The sequence below is a fragment of the Pteronotus mesoamericanus genome, unplaced genomic scaffold, assembly GCF_021234165.1.
Source record: "Pteronotus mesoamericanus isolate MK-2021 breed Mesoamerican mustached bat unplaced genomic scaffold, CSHL_Meso_final contig_1018, whole genome shotgun sequence".
NCBI lineage: Eukaryota > Metazoa > Chordata > Mammalia > Chiroptera > Mormoopidae > Pteronotus > Pteronotus mesoamericanus.
In genome coordinates this window covers 4482180-4504930 of record NW_026555002.1, presented here as the reverse complement: position 1 = coordinate 4504930, position 22751 = coordinate 4482180, and the positions used below count along the sequence as shown (strand labels likewise).

Below are 22751 nucleotides of genomic sequence, written 5' to 3'. Positions count from 1 at the left end.
AGAGCAGGGGGCCGAGGAAGGGGTGGAAGAGTCAATCAGCCCGCAGGCAGCAGAGCCAGCGCAGGAAGGAGGCCGCCTGGTCAGGAGTTCACACTGCCTGGAAGGGAAGTGCTCCCGGAGCTCCCGGCAGCGAGGATGTGACCAAAGGGCCGAGGAGCCAGGGTGATGGAGCTGATCCGGAAGGATCAGGAGCTGATGCCAGAGCAGTAGGGCAGTCGCCATCGCATGGACTTTGATGTCACCCAGGATAATGGCAGGAGTGGAGCGGACAGGAAGTAAAGAGGACCCAAACTCTTGAAAACGGGAGGAGGAGGGCTGTGGGTGACAGGAGCCAGCCTTGGGGACTCAGGGGAATGCTGCCCACCCCTGAGCGGGGCGGAAGACGCAGCGGCAAGGGAAGCTTCTTCCCAGAGAGGGCAGGTGAGACCCGGCTGGCTGCCCTTCCCACCGCCATCTGTTTTTCTCAAGGGCTGAGCCCAGAGCTGCTGTTTCCACTTTGCAGGGCAACCAGCGACCTGTGACAGATGGGACCTATCTACCGACAAGCCATGGGGACACTGAAGAGAATACATTGAGTTTACACTGGGAACACGTGCCTGCTGACACCTCACATCCTTCACTTTCCCCAGTCTACCCAGCCCCTCTCTGCACACAGTAGGCCCTTCACACACTGACCAAAGTTCCTCAGGAACTTGAGTCATCTCTGTCACTTAAGAGAGGCTCCTAGGCCCTGGCAGATGTGGCTCAGTTGGAGCGTCATCCTGTGCACCAAAAGGTTGGGGGTTCGATTCCTGATCAGGGCACATACCTAGGTTGCAGATTTGATCCCCAGTCAGGGCACGTATGGAAGGCAACAAATCGATGTGTTTCTCTCTCTTTCTCCCTTCCTCTCTCTCTCTCTAAAAGCAATAAACATATATATTTTTTAATTAAAAAAAAAGAAAAAGAGGCCCCTCAGGAACCCACAGTTAGTCTTCGGGAAGAATTGCGGGCTGCAGCCTGAGGTATGGGGTCTGACCACTCCCCGCAAGCTCCCCAGGGCTCCCTGAGAGCTCATTTCGGAGGTGACACTGGGCACCCACAGCTCTGCACAGCCTTCGCTCACGCTCCTTTCTCCCAAGTGGCGACCTCTGGAGGGTAACGTTATGGGTGGTTTTTTTATTTGTTTCTTTTCCTTTAGATTTAATTCTTTCTTTAAAAAAATTGTCCTGATACACACAATAAAATCTACCACCTTAACGGTTTAAGCACGCAGTTTAATATTGTTTGAGTATATTCACAGCATTGTGCAGCCGATCTTCAGAAGGGGCAGGGGCGTGCACAGGGCAGGCAGGGCGGGACTGGCGTGGGGGCTGGGAGGGCGCAGACAGTCATTTCCGCCTTGGTAACCTGAGGGCCTCAGTTGGTTTCAGTACAGCCATGACTTATGCACACGCAGAGAAAACACAGCTAACGTGTCAAAGTGTGACACTCAGGCTGGGGGGGACCCCTTTCATTTTTTGCAGACAGGCGACCGAGGCCTGGAAAGGGGAGGTGATTTGCTTGATGCCACACAGCAAGGCGGCAACAGGGTTGAGACAAGAACCAGGCCCCCCCAGGCTGCTGGCAGCCCTACCACCCAGCAGTGCCACCAGGTGGAGATCCCAGAGCGGAATAAACTGACCTGGGGCTGCAGAGGGGTCAGGCAAGAACAAGGTCCCAGGTGGAGGCCCGAAGTGAGGGAGGGGCAAAAAGTGCCAAGGGAAGGCAGGGACCCATGAAAACATTTCAGAAACTGGTGACAGCAGTGGGGATGTCCCCAAAGGAAAGCTGCAATGGTCCCGCAGGGAAGGACTTTGCCTGGGGGTCTGGGCGTCTGGAGGGCAGACGGTAACCTTATGTCCCTTCTGGTACGTGGTGGGGGCAGGAGTCACTGAGGTGGCTGCAGTGTGGACAGGCCACAAAGGGGGACAGGCATGGAGACATCCCCGCGGAGTTGGGCGGGTGTGGCTCCCAAAGCTGCTTGAGGCCCGCTGGCTCCTCCAGGTGAAGCTGCTGGGAGGCTCCCGTGGGGAGGGGGCCCGTCTCAGCCAGAGGGTGGGCCCTGCTGCCCGGGAAGCCCATGTCACACAGGGTGCTGCCCGTGCTCACCCTGCTGAGGCTGCGGGGGCTGCTGCAGAGCCGGTGGCGGTGGCTCCGGGTCCCCAAGCACAGGGCATCCCGGAAGGTCTCCTGGAAGCGGGTGGACAGGAGGCTGTAGAGCACGGGGTTGGCGGCCGAGCCGAGGTAGAAGAAGACGCCAGAGATGATGTGCACGTACTTGAAGGCCAGGTGCAGGTCGTCGGTCCAGTGGGACACGAAGCTCCACATGAGGCGGTCGATGTGGAACGGGGCCCAGCAGATGCCAAACACCAGGACCAGCACAGCTGCGGGGGCAGAGGAGAGAGGCTGGGTGCCCGCCGGCGCCCACTCCACTGCCTCCCCCGCTCCAGTGCGGCCGGCGCCTTCTCACCTTCTCTCCCGTCCCACAGGCCCCCCACGCCCACTGGCCATCTGGAAGTTTCTGGAAGTTTGCCTGCCCTGGCCGCATCCCTGTCGGAGATGCTGCTCTCACCACTGCCACTGACCGGTCGGGCAGAGGGTGTGCGCCCTGCCCCGGCCACAGCCACGGGACCAGGAGCGGACACCGGAGCCAAGCCGGCCCAGCCCAACTGCCTCACCACCCAACTCGGAACGGGTGTCTCTCAGGTGTGGACACCGAGCCCCGGTCTGACGCAGGCTGTGCGGCGAAGGCCTGCTCGGGGCACCGCCGCGGGGACCGTGTTCGCTGATGCATGAGCAGAGTGAAGCAGGAGAAAGGGCCGCTGTTCCGACAGCAGGAGATGGGAGGTTAAGGGATCGAGAGCAAGACAAACGCACACAGCCCACCGTGCCTGCCTTGGCCCCAGAAGCCCTCCAGCCCCAGCCACCAGCTGTCCGAGCCCCAGCGAATATCCTGCCCTGCACTAACAGACCGGTTACTTGGGAGCCTGCCATCACCGCCCCCCCACAGCAACAGACACGAGAGGGCAGCCAGGCCCGCACTCTCTCTCCCCAGCTCCCTCCCAGCCCTGGTCTTAACCAACTGTGACCTTTTGGGGTCCCTGTCACAGGCTCCGCCTTGATTTTTGTCTCTTATGACTTGTGTTTGCTCAGCTATCTTTCCCCAGCGGTATCTTCCCCATCTCATCCCAGTGTTGTTTTCCTTATAATCCCAGATTTCCCTGTCGTCCATCCCCCCCCCCGCCCCCCCCCCCCCCCCCGCCCCGCGCACACAGCCTGGTACACAGCACGTCTTCAGAAAGAGAAGGTGGGGGAAGGAGGGAGAGAGGGACAGAGGGACAGAGGGAGGCAGAAAAGAGAGCCAGGGCCCCAAGCCAGCAAGCAGGGTAGCTTTAAGGACACACCCCACCTGCCCAGGGTGAGGGCCACCCCAGCTGAGCAGATGCGGACCCTGTGATATGCGGGAGCCCGAGGCAGGGCAGGGTGGGGCCGTTGGTCTGTAGTGCTGGCTGCACAGTGCCAGGCTGGGAGGCAAGCAAGGAGCTCCAGGGCATGACAAGCGACGCCGCACTCCGGGCAGTAAGAAGGGTGGCCTCTTCCTGGGAACGGGGCTGTCCCCGTTAGCCGGCTGGACTCCCAAGGCTTCGACCAAGGCCTCGCCAGCCCTGGCCCAGCCGGGCTCACCGCTCCCACCTGCCTGATTCAGGCCCTGCTCAGGGCGGGGCGGGACGCGGCAGAGATCCACGACTGGTTTAGGTTTAGTTTGTCTTGCTTTCCCCAGGGCCACTCTTTTTGAAAAAGAGGCAAGCCAAGGCCACACCAAGATCCAGAACCTCACCCGGCCAGCTCGTCCGTCCGCACTTCTGCCCTTACTCCCCCACACTCTGCACCCAGCCCTCCCAGATGCACCTCGTGACAATTCTCTTTTAGACAATGGTCACTCCTGTGGTCCCCAGGGGACCGCAGACACAGATGGAAGAAACACATCATCTTATCTCTCCAGCTGCCCCCAGATCCCACCATGTGGTTCTGCAGGGACTGGTTGCATCAGCATCCTATCACTCGGGCTTGGGGAGGGAGCCGTGACCGATCCTCACCCTTTAGAATCCTTTCCTCAAGAACGTGGGCCTCTGCGCCCCTGACCTTGCCTTCCAGGCTGATGTACGGAAGGATAGAGCCAAGCTATGTGGGGAGTCAGGATGAGAGATCTGGAGCGTCCAGGTGCCGCGAACAGCTGTGCTGTCCTGGAGCCCAGCCACGTACCCCGGCCCTGTCTGTGGTCTGGTTCCGTGACCGCGGCTGGCGTCATCGGTGTACCACCTGTGCGTGTGCACAGGGTCCCAAGCTTAAAAGGGTTGAATGCTCTGCTGTTGCTGACTTGACATCCTTAATAATATTTGAACTAGGAATCTGAATTTTCATTCTGCATTGGGCCCTGCAAATTATGCAGCCAATCCTGCCATGAGTCGTGACTATTTCTCTTCGGTGTACATTTCACAAATGGTAATCTAAAAGAGTATCCATGCATGCACACACATGTACATGCACACACACCACGGTGGGGCGCGTGATCCCAAGCCTCTCACTCATAAACCCAGACACAGCCCCCGCCCTGAGGCCCTGAAAGCCCCAGCTTTGTACCTTGTGTCTGGCTCAGCCCCTCTTCCCAAGAGCAACACTTACATAGCATCTTGGTCACCTGCGTTCGACTTCTATCCTGTAGCGGCTGGAGGCTGCGTCTGTCTCTGGACCTGGCTCTGCCCCAGGGCTCCTGCCTGAGCAGCAGCAGCCTCTCCTGCCGAAGCCGCAGCCCGATGAGCACGTAGAGCACGCTGATGGTGGCCATGGGCAGGCAGAAGAAGAGCAGAGTGGTGATCTGTATGACCAGGTTGTAGAGGGCCTTTGGGCGGACCAGCGTGCACACAGCCGAGCTGGGCACCGTACCCCGGCAGGGCAGAACCAGCTGCTGGATGCCGTGCAGGCTGGTGTTGGGCAGAGAGCAGAGCACAGCAAGGCTCCAGATGGCCCCGAGCACGCGGCGCACGTGGGCCCCGGTCATCACGGACCTGACCTGCAGTGGGTGCACCACGGCCATGTAGCGCTCCACGCTCAGGGCGGTGACGTTGAGCACAGAGGCCAGGCAGACCGTCTCAAAGAGCAGCGTGCGGAAGTAGCAGCCGCCGGCTCCCAGCAGGAAGGGGTAGTTACGCCACATCTCATAGAGCTCCAGGGGCAGGCCCACCAGCAGCACCAGCAGGTCTGACACGGCCAGGCTGAAGAGGTAGTAGTTGGTGGGCGTGCGCATGGTCCTGTAGCGCAGGATGACCGTGCAGGTGAGCCCGTTGCCCAGGGTGCCCACCACGAAAATCACCAGGTATGTCACACAGATGGGCATGAACAGCTCTGTCTGTTGGGGCCCCAGGTACTTGAGTCTCAGCTCCTTGTCGGTCAGGTTCAAGTCCGTGGGGTCAAAGGGCTCCCAGGCCCTACTGTCATTGCAGGACGCCAGGCTGCTTGCATCCATGGGGGACATGTCTCCAGGGAAGATGGAACAGTTAGAGCAGAAACCAACCTCTGGAACAGAAGACAGAGACACCTGGAAGAGTCACTCAGAGAACCCTGGCCCCGTCATAATCCACCAAACCGAAGGTGCCATTATTCTATGTGCTCCCGGGAAAGAAAAACGTCCGTCACCCATTCATCTGCACCAATGTAAGATGCATTACAATTCAGAGATGTAAAAATGTACATCTAAAAATGATAAAATGTGGCCCTGGCTGGGTAGGGCAGTTGGTCGGAGCGCCTTCGCGAGAGGCCAAGGTTGCCAGTTCAATGCCCCGGTCAGGGCGTAGGCAAGAGTCGCTGAATGCATGAATAGGTGGAATGACAAATGGATGTTTCTCTCTTGCTCTCTCCCCCTTTCTCTCCCCCTAAAAAGTCAATAGATTTAAAAAAATTGTTAATGATAAGAAGTGGACTTCAATTTTAAATTTCACGATCTGATAAACCCTTTGACCAAACGATGAACCCCCTTGAGCACGGGCTTTGCCACCTGTAGTGCCCCCGTGGAGCTCTCCCCTGTCAGGCCACAGACTTCGGGACAGGATCTCAGTCTGGGCATCCGTGAAATGGACACAACGTGCAGTATCGCAGGGTGTTTAAGAGCAAGGGCTCTAGCAGCAACTGCCTGGGTTCAAACCCAGCCTCCCCAGTCCCAGCCTGTGCGACCATTGGCCTGGTAACGTCTCTGCGGCTGTTGCCTTATTACAAGGACTGAGGGCACTCAATCCCTGAAAGGCGTTAACCCGAGGCCTGCCTGACCTACCAAAGGGGCCGGTTACCAGCACATCTGAGTCACTGAAGGGATCAAGGGCTAAAAACTGTCGTGCTCCTCCAAAACTTGGCTCTTGGAAGTGAGGGCCATCTGGCTGCGACATCTGTCACCCCACTGATCACCAGGGTTGATTCGGCTGATCTGGCTGGCTAGGCGGGTGTCTCCTTCCTCCCTCATTGAGCCATGAGTGTCCTCCCAAAGCTGCACACACACTCAGTCAAAGAGGACAACCTCCCCTTCCGGAGGAGAGGACGGGTCTTCGGTCAAGGGTACACAGGTAGCTGCGCTCCCCTGCTAGAACCTCCAAACGAGCTCTAGGAACTTGGCTCTTGTTTCTGTGTTCCACGGCCTGAACTGTCCGAGGGGGATAGTGGACACCCTTAGCACCGCCCGTTCTGGGGGCCCCCAACGTCTCTTGCCCCCCTCTGCCAGGCCACCGAGTGCAGCGATTAAGGACCAAGGCCACGGCGCTGAGCGCCCCAGCCTGGGTGGGCTCCAACGCCAGCTCCGCCGCACTCTCGCTGCAACCCCCGCTTCCTGCGCCTCGGTCTTCTCATCGGTGAAAAGGGGGCTCAGATAGAGCCTACCTTATGGCTTCTGGGAAGATTACATGAGAGACTACACAAAAAGTCCTCAGGAACACCTCCGTAGGTTTTGGGCGCTCAGTTTTGGCGCATGGTAGGTAACATGATCCTCAAGTCCCACGAGGAAAGGGAAGGGCCGTCCGAGGGAGAGGGAGTAGCGGCCTGAGACTGCCCCCCTGAGCCTGTCCCCACGCCACCTCCCCATCAACTCTCCCCTGGGAGCAATCAGATTTTAAGACTCAGTTCCTGGGTCTTCCTCCAGCCCTATGTCGTCTCCTCAGTTGCGGGGCTCGGGGCCTCCAGTGGCCCCCATACTTGTGCACGCGCCTTTCAACTTTCCTTTCCAGGTCCTTTGCGCTCCCAGGCCCCAAGCATTCTTCTTCTTTATTACAGTGATAGAGTCAACCGGGCCCCAGGGTCCCCCCAAGCATGCTGAATCCTGAGTGTCTTCCTCCGCGCCACGGCCTCTGCCCGGAAGTCTCTCCCAAGCCCCCTGCCCCTCCCACCTAATCCCCCATCGTGGGGTCGTGGTGCATCTTCATCCACTCAAACGTTGCCTCTGCCCCCGCTACCCCGCTGGTGCGGGAGCCAAGGGCAGCAACAGCGGGGATAAGCTGGGAGGGCGCAGCGCAGACCAAGGGGGAAGAGGGGCTCCCTACACCACGGGGAAGGGTCTGCGTGGCCTGGGATAAGACGAATAACGCGCGAGGCTGTGAGTCTCCGGAGATGGGGGCGCCCCTCCGGGAGCCTCGGACCCCCACCGTCCCGGGAAGATGCAGCCCGCGCGCTCCTCCAGCCTCGCCTCGCCCAAGCCCCGGGCCCGCGGCGCGCCCCGTCCGCCGCCGCGCCCTCGCCCACGCCACGCCGGCACCCCGCTCACCTACCCTGCAGTCTGCGCTCGCGAAATCCAGAGGCGGGGGGCGCCCCCGAAGACACCTGCGGCGCCTGGAGCGAGCAGACCGGCCCACTGCCGGCGTCGGCCACCCGCAGCCCGCCCCGTCGCCCCGCCCGTCTGTGGCCGGCGCCCCTCCGGGGCCGCCGCCAGGGGGCAGGGCCGACGTCCCCGCCAGCCTGTCTGCCGCGGGACCCAGACACGCTCCCACTGGGCGACCGCACCCCCACCCGAACGCGAGCGGCTAGTTTCCCAGCGTTTGACGGGGCGCTTCCAGAAGCACCTTCAGCTCCCGGAACCTCGCAACGGCCCACTTCACAGACGGGAAACGGCCTCGGAAAGAAGTCGAGAGATCCGGGTCCCACACGCTGTGCTCGACCTGCAACGTGCTGACTTGGAGCGAAAACCCGTGTTATGGTCCCTCCGGCCCCACCTCCTCCTTCCCCACGTTTCAGACGTGTCTTCCAGGACATTCATGAGCCCCGAAGGGTCTCCCCTGACTCTTCTCCCTCCCTCCACCCGAGCCCCCAGACGGCAGCCTCCACCCCTCCTCCACGGGAGTCCTCCAGCCCCGAGGCAGGTTCTCAGCCTCCCCCTTCCAGCCCTGCCCCCACAGCCCACTCGTCCTGAGCCATCGACTTGCCCCGGCGCCGCTGAAACCTTCTGTAGGGCTTTCCTTCCAAAAAAGAACACAGGTCTGACCTGACGGTGGACCTCCCTGGTCTCCACGTGCCTTCCTGGTCCCCTTACTAAATCTCTCACCCCAAACACCCTCAATCTCTTGCACTCAGACGTCCCCACTCTAGTCTGATCACAGGAGGGCCGCGGGGAGAGAGGGAGGGGGCTGCCAGCAGGGAAGAGCCACAGATGCTAGGACCCCGCCTCCTCCTGCTCCCCCAGACTGTACACGTGTAAACCCAGTAAGGATTACCTTCCCTGCTCGGCTCCCGCTTAGTACCAGCTCCTTGGCTGGAAGTTATTTCATCAGGAACTTGCAGGGGGCCTAGAAACGTGGACCTCACCAGCAAATATGCTGGCTCTTGGGTCCGATTCCCTGAGTTCCTCGGTGTGGCCCATTAATAACCAGAAGTCCTCCGTTCCCACAGACACCTTCCCAAGAGCCCCAGGCCCCAGAATCACACTTTGAGAAGCACTGAGAGGCGTCAAATCCAAAGTCCCACGGCGCAGGGAGGCTGCTGGTGAGCTGTGTGCCTGGGAGGAGACTCGGCCCTGCTGAGCCTCAGTCCTCCTGCCTGTGGGATGTGCTATCCCGTTGCCACGACTGTAACTGCGCAGGGAGACAGAGCGTGAGGGTGTGGCACAGGGCTGGCATGCAGTCAGCGCTCAAGAAATCCCCCCCGTTATCGGGGGGGGGGGGGGGATTATCTCCGCTTGGTGAGAGCTGGAAGCGAGACCTTCCTTCCCCAGGCTTTCCGTGCCCCTGCCCCTGCCCCTGCCCCGCCCCTCCCCACCAGCCTGGCCCTGGGAACTGGGAGTTAGATCCTCTCAGAGCTGCCGTCAGGCCTGCCTTCCCAGGAACTCCACATGTAAACATACTCGAGGCACAGGGAGGTTGAAGGCGGTTCAGGGGCAGATGGTCTCCAAGTCCCTGGGCTAAAAGAATCTGGGGTTCCCCCAAAAGTTAACTGCTGAGCCCCAGCGGAGTGAGCCCAGAGGACCCTTTGAGATCAGGGCTGCTGTCGTATCCGATGAGCAAGGACAAGCAGGCAGCTTCACTGGGAAACGTGGTCACCGACAGCAGACAACATTTACCGTGTGATGAGCGTTTCTGACCTCTGCCTCTATCGCTGGCACGCACACACCCACACACCCCACTGTGCACAGGCTCTGAGCGGCCTGAAAACCACTGTGGACCCTTTGGAGGTGCTCAGAGCCCGGGAAATAACGGAGAAGGCCCTCTTCTCTGCCTCACAGAGGCAGAGTGGCTCCCACTGGTCGGGAATCCCCACAGCTGGCTGCACCACTGGCGGCATTAGCAGCCATCAAGAATCTGGGTGCGCGGGCCTCTGGGCCTGAGCTTGAGATCACCATGGCAGCATGGGAGGTACCAGTGACGCCCTGCTGCCTCCCTACTCGGTCCCGAGGTGGCTTCCCCAGGGCCGTGCCCATGAGGGGCATTCCCAGGGCCAAGGCCTGGGGTGAACACATCTCAGGTTTGGGGGTGACACCTCAGTCTCCTGAGCCTGGCTTGTGGGCATCTACCCAGCTGAGGACTGACTCCATACTACAGCACGTCTGCCAAGGGAGGGCCGCTGGGACCTCTGGGAGCTGGTTGGGGTACCCCAGGTCTGAGAGCACTCTGGACCAGCCCCGCAGCCGCCCCTCACCCTGCTGACTCCTGAGCTTTCCCCCCGGGAGCGGTTTGGCGCCCAATTTGCTCTGGAACTTTGGGTAAAAATTCCAGACCTCCCTGGTTGGGGCTTGGGGCCCTGCGAGAGATCACAGGGTGTGGCTGCAGCTGAGAGACCGAAGTTTTGTGGTTTTCGTTCTTGGGAGACACATTGCTTAGATGTTCCATGCCCCGGTGTCCCCCTCCGCAGGATGGAGATGACAACAGACCCACTGCATGAGGTTGAGCCTCAGGGCTGAGTGAGATCACAGATGCGTTGCCCAGAAAGCACTTAGCCAGCACCTGATGACTATTTTTCAAATGTATGAGAGGAGGTGCAGGTCTCAGAAATGTGATGCCTTTCTAAACAACAGGAGAAGTGATTGTTAATGTTTTTCTTCAAGGCAGTGAGAGAAAATAACCTAGAGGTTTCTCTCCTTCCCCTGGGACGAGGGACGTACAGCGTGAGAAGCTGACGGCGAAGAGGCTACGATCGGTGGCCAGGCCCAGTAGGTGCAGCAGTCCTTCCCCGCTCGGGTGGTCTCGCTAGGACCATGCCTGCCGGCCGCTCCTGTTCCCAGAAAGCTCTTGAGTCCCTTTGGGTGGGGGCCCTCTACACAAGGTCGGGACAAGCAGGTAGAACTTCCTTTAGGGCAGGGCCACCCTGTCATGCTGAACCCAACCTTGCAGGGCCCCAAAGCTCCCGGATGGACCCCTGCCCCCGCCCTGTGAAAAACCCGCTCTTTCTCTGAGCAGGGTCCCTTCTGAGCAGAGAGGGGCAAAAGCCTCCTCTGGACCAAGGGACGGCGGCCCCAGTGAGAGCAAGAACGTGGGCGAGGGTGACTCGAGCAAGTCCCCTCCCGTCTCCAGCCTCTGGAGAATGGGGACTCATAGCTTCCTCACAGCCTTGATGAGAAGGGAACCCGCTGGGGCTGGTCCAGCGGCCACCCGTGGTCGGCCTGCAGCCCGCGGCCTGGCCCAGAGGTGGCGGCATCTCGTTGGGCATCGGATTTCGAAGTTGACCGTGGTTCTCTCTCACGGTGGACAAAGGTGGGAAGAGGGGGAAGGTACGTTCTTTTTGTTTTCAGTTAAAAATTTTGTCAGCAGTCCACATTTGTTCCTTCTGTGATGACTATATGTGTAGGTTCGTATTTTCTCCATTTTAAAAGGCAGTTCCTTGTTTAACTCTGGCGACCTCACTCCGGCCAAGCTCTTTCTTCAGATCATCGGCAGGGTCCCGTCTAGCCTGGACAGCAGCCTCCAAGGATGGCTTGGGAAAACATGGACACAGCGTTGTCACTGTCATGCCCAGCCAGCCGCCCCACCTCCCCGTGCGCCCGAGGCCCCTCCGTGCGGCTGCCATTCTGCCATCCCGACTGTCACACTCTCCGCTGTGTCACCCCTACCGGGCGCCTAGGACCCCTGGGCCCAGTGCGAGGAGGGGGGAGCTGCACACAGCCCACTCCTGTCCCCGATCTCGGCGGCCAGGCAGCCGGCCTTTGGCCCCATGGCTCCACTCCTGGCTCCCGCCGAGCACAGGCACGTCCTGGCTGAGACCTCGGGCCGGGAACCGGGGCCCGGTCACCTGCCCCGTGCAGCTCCAGGTGGGGGCAGTGCCCCGCCCCCAGCAGGGTGGGTGCGTGGGCACTAACCAGACCTCAGGATCGTTCGCTCACCCCCCGCCAGGAGGGCACCATCCTCCCATTTCTCAGAGAAGGAGCCCAACTCACACTCATGCCCCCTGCAAAGCCCTGCTCTTGACCCACCGCCCACACTTGACCACACACCTACTAAGCGAGGGAAGGCAGCGCAGCCCTGGCTCAGTGCCCCTCCGCCCGACCTGTCTGCGTGAGCTGCGGGGCCTCATCCTCCTTACCCGTGGAATGGGGGTGACAAACCTTTGCCCATTGCCATGAGGATCACGTGAGATAGCTCTTATAGGCTCCCGGGAACATGTGCAGTTTTCAATGACAAAACACATTCCAGAAAAATTCTGTAAGACTAGACAAAGAGCTTTTCGTTCTGAACCGTCTGAGAGTAAGCTGCTGGCCTGAAGCCCAGGCTCCCTGAGTACCTCGGTCTTTCCTGTAAACGGGGACCCTCTTGTCTGTCACCACAAGGCTGCCATCAACATGGGGACCACGTGGCGAGGCATCACTGCCCGCTAATCCTCAGGTCCTTCCAAGTTCCACCAGTTGTCCCAGTCGGGGAAAGTTCCCCAGTCTTCCCTTGACTTTCACAACCTTGACATTGAAGATTACAGGCTATTTTTTAAATTTTATTTACTTATTTTTAGAGAGAGGAGATGGGAGGAATGAAGAGAGGGAAAGAAACATCGATGTGCGAGACAAACATCCGTCAGTTGCCTCTCGTATGTGCCCCGACTGGAGACCAGACCCACGGCCCAGTCACGTGCTCTGACCTGGAATTGAACCGGTGAAACTTCACGTTGCGGGGCGCTGCCCAACCAACAGAGCCACACTGGCCAGGACAGGCCAATTTTCTCACAGGATTTCTCTCCCTTATGGATTGTCTAGTGTTTCCTTATGGTGGATTCAAGGCAGGAGTATCACAGAAAGGTGGGTATTCCTTTCCCTGCACCCCGGGAGGCAGCACGTAGCTTTGATTTGTTCTGTGACTGAAGGCAGTACCGTCATTCCCTTGACTGAGAAGGTCTTGGCCAGGCTTCTCCCCTGGAGACTTTTCCTTTGGGGGTTAATAGGTATTCTGCGGGGAAGCACTTTGAGGTGATCTAAATGTCCCATTTCTCATCAAACTCTTACCCATTAATTTTAGCATCCACTCACAACTCTTGGAGGAATTAATTAGTACTTTGATAGTTGCCAAATTGTATTCTAATTGTCATTCCTTCATTTATTCGTTGGCTTTATGCTGTAAGGAATAATTCCTCCTTTCACTTTTTATTTATATCCACGTGGACTTGGGCTTTCTTATTTTATTAAATGGATACTAATTCGTTATCACTATTTATGTTGATGTTTAAATTATCCCAGGTTTGGCCAGTGGGAACCCCTTCAAGCCCGTTCCTGCCTCCTTTTCATAATCCTCATCATGAATATTTCTGTGTCATCCTGCATACTAAGAGGCTCCAGGCCTCCACGTATTACCCTGGGACCAGCCTGGAATCAGCCATTTTCCAAGGAGCTCTGATTCCTCTTTAGTGGAAAGTGGTGTCTAGAGACCAAGATCTGGGTGCCAAGTACGCTCACCGCCACTGGGGTGCTGCTGCCCCGGGCCCTCTCAGGAAGCACAACAGGGAATACATACGCACCTATGTACGTACAAATACAAATATTATGTATACAAACATAATACATGCGTTTTTACATGCACACAGTGATGTCTACTTTTTATCTGTCTATCAAAATAAAAAAACTTGAACTGACATCAGTACCTCTAATTGCAATCCAATGCCACAGCATTTGTTCCTTTCCATCTCTCCCTGCGAGGGAAAAAGCACATTGTTATTTTCAACATATTTACCTATCGGGTCAGCCCCCTGATTAGTGTGTTACCAGTCTCTGCCACCACCTCCCCTCCTTGCAGACCCCTGCTCACCTGCTGCGAAGCCTTGCTCTGGGCGGTCCTGGCCCGGCATGGACACCCTTCCCATGCCACCCAACCTCCCATGTGGAGGGAAACAGGCTCCCAGGTGGAGAGAAACAGGCTCCCTCTCCTGTTTATAATGGGAATTATAACCCCAGAGCACATGTTTAACCAAAACTACCAAAATATACAATTTTATCCCTTCAACCGCGCAACTTTACCTCTAGAAATTTATGGAAAATAGTAGCTCAAATACAGAGATGAGTCTAAGAAGAAACTAGTTACAGCCTTCTTTGTCATAACAGAAAATTGGAGGCAACCTAAAATTTTTTTGTCTTAAGGCCGGGAAGCAGAATGTCCTGCACGCCTTCCAGAACCATCTGTTTGAAGGACCAAATAGCCAACTGCTCATTGGCTTCCTCCCAGGCTGTTGGCGCCCCCGCGCTTGGTGGATGTGTCTGCGTGAGGATCCAGAGGACTGCCGTGTTTCAGAGAATGTCCTTCCATGAAGCAGATGACGCAAAGTGTGAGCCTGAGTTGGGGCCCTCCCCCACCCCCCGCCCACCTGCAGCTGAAATCAGAATCAGGCCAAGGGGAGGAGACACAGGCTCCAAAGGAACCTGCTCTCTCCATCACTAGGGAACGAGCGAAATAAACAATGGGACGTGCACCCTAAGGGGCACTGGGCATTCACGTGAGAGGTGGAGGCTGACCCACACGTGCTGTCCTGGAAGGGCACCCAGGCAAGATAAGTTGCCAAGAGAAGCCTGTAAGGAGCATAGCAACAGGGGGAAGGTTGGCTCCCCAGGCATGTAAATTACTGAGTGGGTTTATGCATAGAAAATGGTTGTACAACGTATGTCAAACAGGCAGCCATGGTCATTTCTAGAGACTTTCGCTTTCTAAAAAATAAATTTTTGTGTCTCGGTCAGGTGGCTCAGTCGGTTGGAGCATCTATCGTCCCGTAGTCGGTCTATCGTCCAGTAGACCAAAAAGTTGCAGGTCGATCCGCCGTCAGGGCACATAACTAGGTTGTGGATTCAATCCCCAGTTGGGGTGCATACAGGAGGCAACCAAGCAACGTTTCTCTCTCACATCCATCTCTCCCTTCCTCTCTCTCTAAAAGTCAATAAACATATCCTCAGATGAGGATTAAATAAATATATGTATAAATTTTTGTGTTGTTTATATTTTCAGAAATCCATGTTTATTGCTTTTGTAATCACAAAGCAAAAAAAAAAAACCCCGTCAACTAAGTAAATAAAGAGGAAGTCCTGGGAAAATTTGCTGAAATTCTGCTGAAATTGCTGTCAATCAACTAAGGGATATACAGATAAGAACTGAAACAAAGTCCCAGCCACAGGACTAGAAACAGGCCCAGAGCAGGGCACGCTCAGCAGGGTAGCTCTCGGCATCGGGACAAACGCTGGGTGGCAGCGGGCCTCTCAGCAAGGAAGGGGGACCTGGGAGGCCTGATGGGGGACTGCTGTGGTCCCTGCAGCAGGCAAGGCCGGGTCCTTAGCTATATGTCCTGTGAACACCAGCAAATACAGAGCATACAGGCTGACAGCTTCCTGAATCTCCCTCTGCCTGGGCGTAGTCTTTAGCATGATAGTGTCTTCAGTGTGTCCTGGTTTAGGCCAACAGCACCGAGGACTAACACGCCAGGAGCGACCCTTCTCTTGAGGGATGGAAGTGGGTGGGCAAGTATGCCGTGCGGTAGGCAGCTTCCAAGACGGCCGTTGGAAGCGAGCGGCCTTAGAAGCGGCTCCTCCAGCTGCGGTCACATCTTCAATTTGTGATTGCAACCTCGTCAGGGACCCTGAGCCGGGCCGCCCAGCTCAGCGGCTCCTGGGTGCCTGACTCTAAAAGCAATAAAATAAAAGAATTTTTTAAAAAGATTTTATGTATTTTTATTTATTTATTTTTAGACAGAGGGGAAGGGAGGGAGAAAGAGAGGGAGGGAAACATCTATGTGTGGTTGCTTCTCACGCGCCCGCTGCCGGGGACCTGGCCCGCAACCCAGCCATGGGCCTGACTGGGAATTGAACCGGCGAATAATTTTTGAAAATAGTTTAAAAAACAATGTGATGTAATAAATATTTACTGGTTTAAGCTGCTAGGTGTTGGAGTAATTTGCTAGACAGCCATACCAAAGTAATAGTCTCGTATATTCCTGGTAGGAATGTAAAATGGTTGCAGCCACTCAGAGAAACAGTTCGGTGGTTCCTCAATGATTACCTGAAGAGCGACCATGTGACCCAGACTTTATATACCGAAGATACATACCTAAGAGAAATGAAAGCATTTGTTCACATAAAAACTTGTATGCAAATGTTTATAGCAGCATCTTTATGATAGTCAAAAGGTGGAAACAATCCACGTGTCCATCAAGGGGCAAATGGGGAAACAAAACGCCGTCTCTTCATACCACGGAGTATCATTTGGCCACGAAAATGAATGAAGGACGGCCCTGGCCGGCAGGGCTCGGTTGGGCATCATCGCACAAGCTGAAAGGCCGCCGCTCCGTTCCCAGTCAGGGCACACACCGAGGCTGCGGGGTCAGGCCCCACTTGGCGAGTGCGCAAAGGGCGACCCATCCATGTTCCCCTCTCCTGTCCACGTTTCTCTCCTTCTCCTTCTGTTTCCCTTCCCCTCTCTCAAAAATAAAATGAAAGGACGTACAGATACATGATATAGCTTGAATGGACCTGCAAAGTGTAAGGTATAAAAAACCCAGTCACACAGTACGTAATTCCATTCATATGAATCGTCCGGAATGTAGGGGAATCCACAGTGACAGAAAGAACATGTGCATTGTTCTCTGCCATTTTATACAAGGGACTTGACCATCTGTGGATTTAGGGGTCCACGGGGGTCCTGGAACCAAGCCCCCATGGATAGGAAAAATGTAGTTAAGACTCGGATTTTCCACGGTAGGGGGGACAGTGCCCCTAACCAGCACGTCATTCAAGGGCCGACTGCGGGTGAGTGGTTGCTTAGGCTGAGGGGGGTGGGGGTGAGGGTCATGGCGGAAGGGTGTGGGGTGTTTTTTTCAGATGCGATGAAAATCTAAAATTCACTAAGGTGATGTTTGCACATATCCGTAAATATACTAAAACCCACTGAACCGTACACTTTCAATGAGTAAGTTGTATGGTACGTGAAGTATATCTTAATAAAACCGTTTTTAAAAGCAGGTAACGAACACAGCACCGCCTCCTTGCTCCTCGGTGGCAGCTCCGAGGCATGCTCCGGTCCCTCAGAGGTCCCGGGGGACGGAACCCATTTCCCAAGGCCAAGGCTTGCCTATTAATAGAACTTTATTTTCTTTCCTCCCTTGCCTCTTTTCTCCACCCTATACTTTCTGGGGTCACATCTCGAACAAATGACTGCAGCCAGTCCTCATCTCAAGGTTTGCTTTTGAGGGAGCCCAAACCAAAGCAACCATGCTCTTGGTTGGGGGCAAAGCTCCCCGGGCACGGGGCTGATTCTAAGGGAACCCAGCTGAGGGGACTGGACTGTGCCCCCTGCCCTGGGCAGAATGTCCAGGGCGAAGGCCTGAGCCCAAGCCCAGAAGTCCACAGAGCCGGCCTCGGTCCACCCAGCGAGCCTGGCACGCGCCTGGGGAGGCCGGCGCACAGGCCAGCACACACACATTCAGGCCTGGAAGCTGTGCGGGGGACTGCTGAGCCACCTGGGCCTGTCGCTGCCCTTTACCCCCGTCAGGTCGTGTGGGGCGTGCCATTTCCCCTTTGGCTTATTTTGCCTGTCCCTGTGGTTGGGCTGCATCTGACCACACAAACCACCAAGACAGAGAAGCAGGAGGTCACAGAGGGTGATGAGGGTGGAGCTCGCAGGCACTGTGGGAAAGGTCAGACCCTTTGACTGTGAACTCAACATATCTGATGAAGGGAAGGCGAAGGTTACCCAGCCTGGACGTGAAATTAGTGAAGAATCAGGAACGGGGGCCGCACGGAGAGGCATCTCCTGGCCAGTGAGGCCCAGGCCCCTTGGGCCCTGAACCTCAGGACGGAGCTAAGGCCAAGAGTCAGAGGGGAGGGTCAGGGCTTGACCCCGCGTCTGGCACCACCTCCAGGCCCAGACTGGGAAACGGGCGCCCAGCACTGTATTCTTTGCCAATTTCAGGCCTGCTCGGTCTCAGTCAAATGCCTGCATCTTCAAGCAAAGGATAGTGGTTGGGCGTTAAAGCCCCCAACACTCACACTTCTGCCCTGAGCGGAAGAACAAAAGAGCCTGGCTGAGCTCAGCGATGTCATGAGTTGGTGCTGGAATAAGAACTTTTTTTCCCCCTATCTTTTACTGTAATAGTTTTATGCGTTGACTTGGCCAGGCTATAGTGCCCAGCTACTTATTCATATACTAGCCTAAAGGTTGCCGTGAAGGTATTTTAGATGGGTGGTTAACGTCTACAAGGAGTTTACGCCCCTCACTGTGTGAGTCGGCCTATCCAATCAGCCGAAGGCTTTACTTTAAGAGCAAAACCTGAGGTCTTTCTGAGCAGAACTTCTGCCTCAAGACATGTCATCAACGTCCACCTGAGTCCCCAGTCCGCCAGCCTGCCCTGCAGGCCTCAGAGTTGTCAGCCCCGCTGTCCCATCGACCAATTCCTGAACAGAAAAATCTAGATCTAGATTAGATCTATTCTCTTATACTTACCCAATGATATGTTTTCATTGATTTTAGAGAGAAAGGAAGAGACAGAGAGAAACATCGATGTGAGAGACATCAATCGGTTGCCTCCCGTATGTGCCCCGACCAGGGATCAAACCCACAACCTTTGGCTATATGGGATGGTGCACCAACCAACCCAGCCACCCAGCCAGAGCTAGATAGAGCTCTATTGGCTCAGTTTTTCTGTAGAGCCTTGATGGATGCATCTACCCTCAGTGGAAAGCAGGCCTGAGAGGTGCTGAGTGGCAGGATATCAAGGACGTAGAGTCCACCATTCCGGGGCATGAGCATCCTTCTCGGAGGAGACGGTCCCCAAGGTCACAGAGAAACATGTTGGAGATTTGCTGAAACTTGCCCTACTGCTCTGCCCCCTGCTGTTGGTTTAACTGAAATGGCCAGAGAACAAAAAACAACCTTCCTAAAGCTATTGCCAGACGGTGATATAAATAAAAAGTCACAGAAACCACTCAGAGGACTCATGAAGTACAGTTCCCATAGTCAGCTACTGTACAAATCAGGCAGGTCATGGCCAGCCCTGCTAAAAACCCTCCCGAGGTTCCTGGAGTATTTTAATTCCACGTTTAACTCAGCCTGCAGCCCCGCCTTCCTCTTCCCCGAGCCCCACCAAGGCGCTCTCTGCCAGCGCGGGGCCTTCGTATGTGCTGTTTGCTCTACGGGGAACCCCTCTCCCTGGATCTTTGCCTGGCACCTTCTCATACTTCAGGGCTCTGAGATAGTTTCCTGACCACACATCCTGACGTGACTGACACCCCCCCACACACACCTCCTACTAACCCCCCCTCCGTGCATGTCCTTTGTGAACTTATCACAGTCTGGAATGATCATATGTGTTGTTTTTATTGTCGGCTTCCCTGCTCTGGTCTGGAGGTTCCAGGGGAATGTGTCCTTCTCATTCGCTTGTGTCTCCCCAATACTGGGTCACAGGAAGCACTATGACATATATCAAGTAAAGCAATGATTCATCAGTTCCTAAACTCACCCACATTTGGGCCAGGGCCCCTCCCCACTTCCCACAGCACCCTGAGCCAACCCTATCATGTCCCTCGGTGACGGACAGTAGCAGAGCATGACATCCAGGGGTCCAGCGGGGTGGACCCCTGACTGGATGGCTTGCATGGGATTGGGCCTCAGGAGAAGGACTTGCCACTGCACCAGAGGGAACTGACCTGAGCCCTGAACAGCTGAGGGGGAGGACTTCTGGTGGAGGTGAGAACAGCAAGGGCAAAGGCCTGCTGGGGGTGGGAGACGCCTCCAGGGACTGGTTAGAAGCCAGAGAACCTCCCACTGGGAGCCAAGAGGTGAGTGGCATGAGCTGAGGACAGAAGGGAGGGCAGGGGAGGGCAGGGCCCAAGAGCAGACTCTGGATCTGCGGAAGGGTTTGCACCCCGGAAGCTGCAGGGTCTGCTTCACATGTTGAAATTCAAAAATTGTTTCTGGCTGGGGGGGTGGGGAGTCGGTGCAGTAGGGAGCCTTTTTTTTTTTTTTTTTAAGATTTTATTTATTTACTTTTAGAAGAGAAAAAGAGAGAGAGAAAAATCAATGTGTGAGAGACATCAGTTGCTTCACCCCCATCTAGGGACCTGGCCCGCAACCCGGGCATTCCCAGTCCGGGCACATGCCTGGGTTATGGGCCAGATCCCTCGACGCATAAGAGGCAACCACACATTGATATGTCTCTCCCTCTCCTTCTCCCTCTCTTCCCCTCTCTCTAAAAATAAATAAACAAAATTTAAAAAATAAAATAAAAAAGGGACAGAGAGCTGACAAGAGCCATTTTTACCCTCTTCTCAGCTTCTGTTTCCTACTTCCTTTATGGAATACAGCTGTGATGTCTGGAGTTCCAGCAGCCATCATGGTCCCTGAAATAATATGTAGTCTGAGAATCACAACATATGGATGGTAGGACTGCAAGACAGAGGAAGCATGAGTCTCTAGTGATGGCGGTGCTATGGAACTTCTAGACCAGCCCTGCACACAACGGAAGTTTGTGACTTTCTCCGGTTACAGGTTTGTCATGGATCTCTACAGAGAGACGAGAGGGGTATTCTCATGTGCCATCCATGGGCTGATGCTGATAGAGTAACCACCTTCTCAGACATCACTCTGTCAGAGTTTTGGAGGATATCTGGCAATTAAATATTCAGCCTGGAAGTCACTTAAATCACTCTGCTCATTGGCCAGAACTAGTCACATGGACCCGTCAAATCCGTTATAAGAAGACCAGGAAGTGTGATACTGCCAAGTGCCCAGAAGGCAGGGAGCCACAAAGGGAGGACTCATCACTGAGAAGTCAAAGAGAGGTTAAGGTTTAGCGGATGTGTGACGTGTGTGCACAGGGACAGCTGCGTAGGGAGGGCCATGGAAGGACAGGGGGGCACAAGTCGGGCGCCACAGGAATGTTTTTAAGAGACACCCATGAAAAGAAAATGAAATGAATGAGAATAACGCAGAGGGATGAACACTATGACAAGTCGGGTGACACGGCCTAAACAAACGGCGCAAGTCTCGATTGGATGAAGTCTAGACCGTCGCCCTCAGGCTCTGCCACCCTGATTTCGTCCTCCTCTGTGACTCCCTGGCCCTCCATGGCTTCACCAGACCCTGGGGCCCCATCTGGACGGATCCTTGACTTCTCGGCAAGCAAGGCCTTCATCGATCGTCTTTAGGGAGCACACACCTGACAGGGACCCCCAGCGGACAACCAAGCCCCCACGTAGCAGATGCCCAGCAGCAGAAAGGGCCACCTGGCTTCAGTCCCCGAAGAGCAGGGCGGTCACCCACCTGATGTGTTTCCAGGATATTCCACTGGGGGCGCAAGCGGAAACTTCCTGCGGCGGATGGGTACTGTCCTAGAGGTTTCCCACCTGACTCTGGTGCTCCTGCCTCCCAAAGACCTGGGACCCCTTCCCTAAACCTTCAGACCCCAGATCTTCCTCTTTTGGCATAGAAGCCCCTCTGACTTGAGGCCTTCCTCTCTCTGACTCAGTTCCTCCTCTGCCTTCTGAGCCCAGAATTTCCAAGGCACCTGTCTCTCCGGCAGAGCACAGGGACGCCCCATCCACCAGTGATGGAAAGGGCTCCCGCGATCACCATCCTGCGCGTAGCGTTGGTGCCAGTGGGTGGGTGCGGTCCCCTGAAGCTGGCAGGACCAGGAGTAGTGTCTCCACGGGTTCTCACCCGTGTCCAGCAGGTAGTCTCTGAAGCCAGCAGCGGAGGGGCAGGGCTCCCGTGCCTTCCTGCTTCCTGGGAGGAGAGAGGAGGCCGGCTAGTGGAGCCCCGTTGTCAGTCTTGAGTGTCTGTCAGAGTCACCTAATTGCTGGTTGCAGCCTCAGCGTTTCTGAGCCAGCAGGGGTGTGGTGAGGCCTCAGCACGTGCATCTCTAGCAAGTTCCCAGATGAGGCTGAAGCTGCCCACCTTGAGAACGAGTAGTGCACGAGTTCGGCTCCTGGTTTTCCCACGTCGGCTAACTTGGGTTTCAGTGGTAAATCTGCCCCCTGCTGGCGGGTGTCCTATTAGACTAAAGAAATCACTTCGGTCTAAATTTAGTCTCTTCTAGAATAATATTCATACCTACTGAGGTGTTTGTGAGGATTAAGTTGAGATAATTTGGGTAAACTTTTTAGCACGGTTCCTAGCACATATTAGGAATGGGGAAAGGTGCTTTTCCAATTGTTCGAGGTGTGGGGATTTGGCTGGAAGGATGCTGCTTTCCGGAGAAGTTTGTTGTTGTTGCTGTTTTTAATAAACTTTAAAGAATTCTTTGACCTTTAGAAACATGTACCTATGCAACTGTGGTTAAAATTAAAATTTAGCCCTGGCTGGTGTGGCTCAGTGGACTGAGTGCCAGCCTGCAAACTGAAGGGCTGCATGTTTGATCCAATAAGGGCGCATGTCTGGGTTGCGGGCCAGGTCCCCAGCTGGGGCCTTGTGAGAGGCAGCCAGTCCATGGATCTTTTGCACATCGATGTTTCTCTCCCTCCTTTCCCCTCTCTCTAAAATAAATACATAAAATCTTTTTTAAAAACCTGGAGGATTATCCAGGAAACATCTGCTCTTTAAAAATTAGTTAAAAATATTATGTAACAGATAATGTCCTTAAAAAAGAGAACTTGGAAGCACTTTAATAGGCTAAACACGGGAACACCTGGAGACGTTTGCGTTCGTTCCCAATTATTCACTCTCTTCCTGGAAGGGGATTATACAACACCCCACCCTCCTCCACCGCTGTGCAACCAGCGCTGCCTTCTCTGGAAGGACTCTTTACCCAGCCCCACTGACCTTGGCCTA

General features: G+C 55.6%; 1 protein-coding gene across 1 annotated transcript; it reads right to left on the bottom strand.

The window, feature by feature from the left end:
• Window positions 1-1285: 1285 nt before the first annotated feature.
• NMUR1 (neuromedin U receptor 1) lies at window positions 1286-7877 on the bottom strand. The gene is made up of 3 exons (XM_054570644.1): window positions 7820-7877; window positions 4705-5595; window positions 1286-2405 (listed from the first exon to the last, which is right to left on the bottom strand). The coding sequence occupies exons 2-3, from the start codon at window positions 5552-5554 to the stop codon at window positions 1876-1878; spliced, it is 1380 nt and encodes a 459-aa protein (XP_054426619.1). The 5' UTR covers window positions 5555-5595; window positions 7820-7877; the 3' UTR covers window positions 1286-1875.
• Between the last annotated feature and the right edge of the window lie 14874 nt (window positions 7878-22751).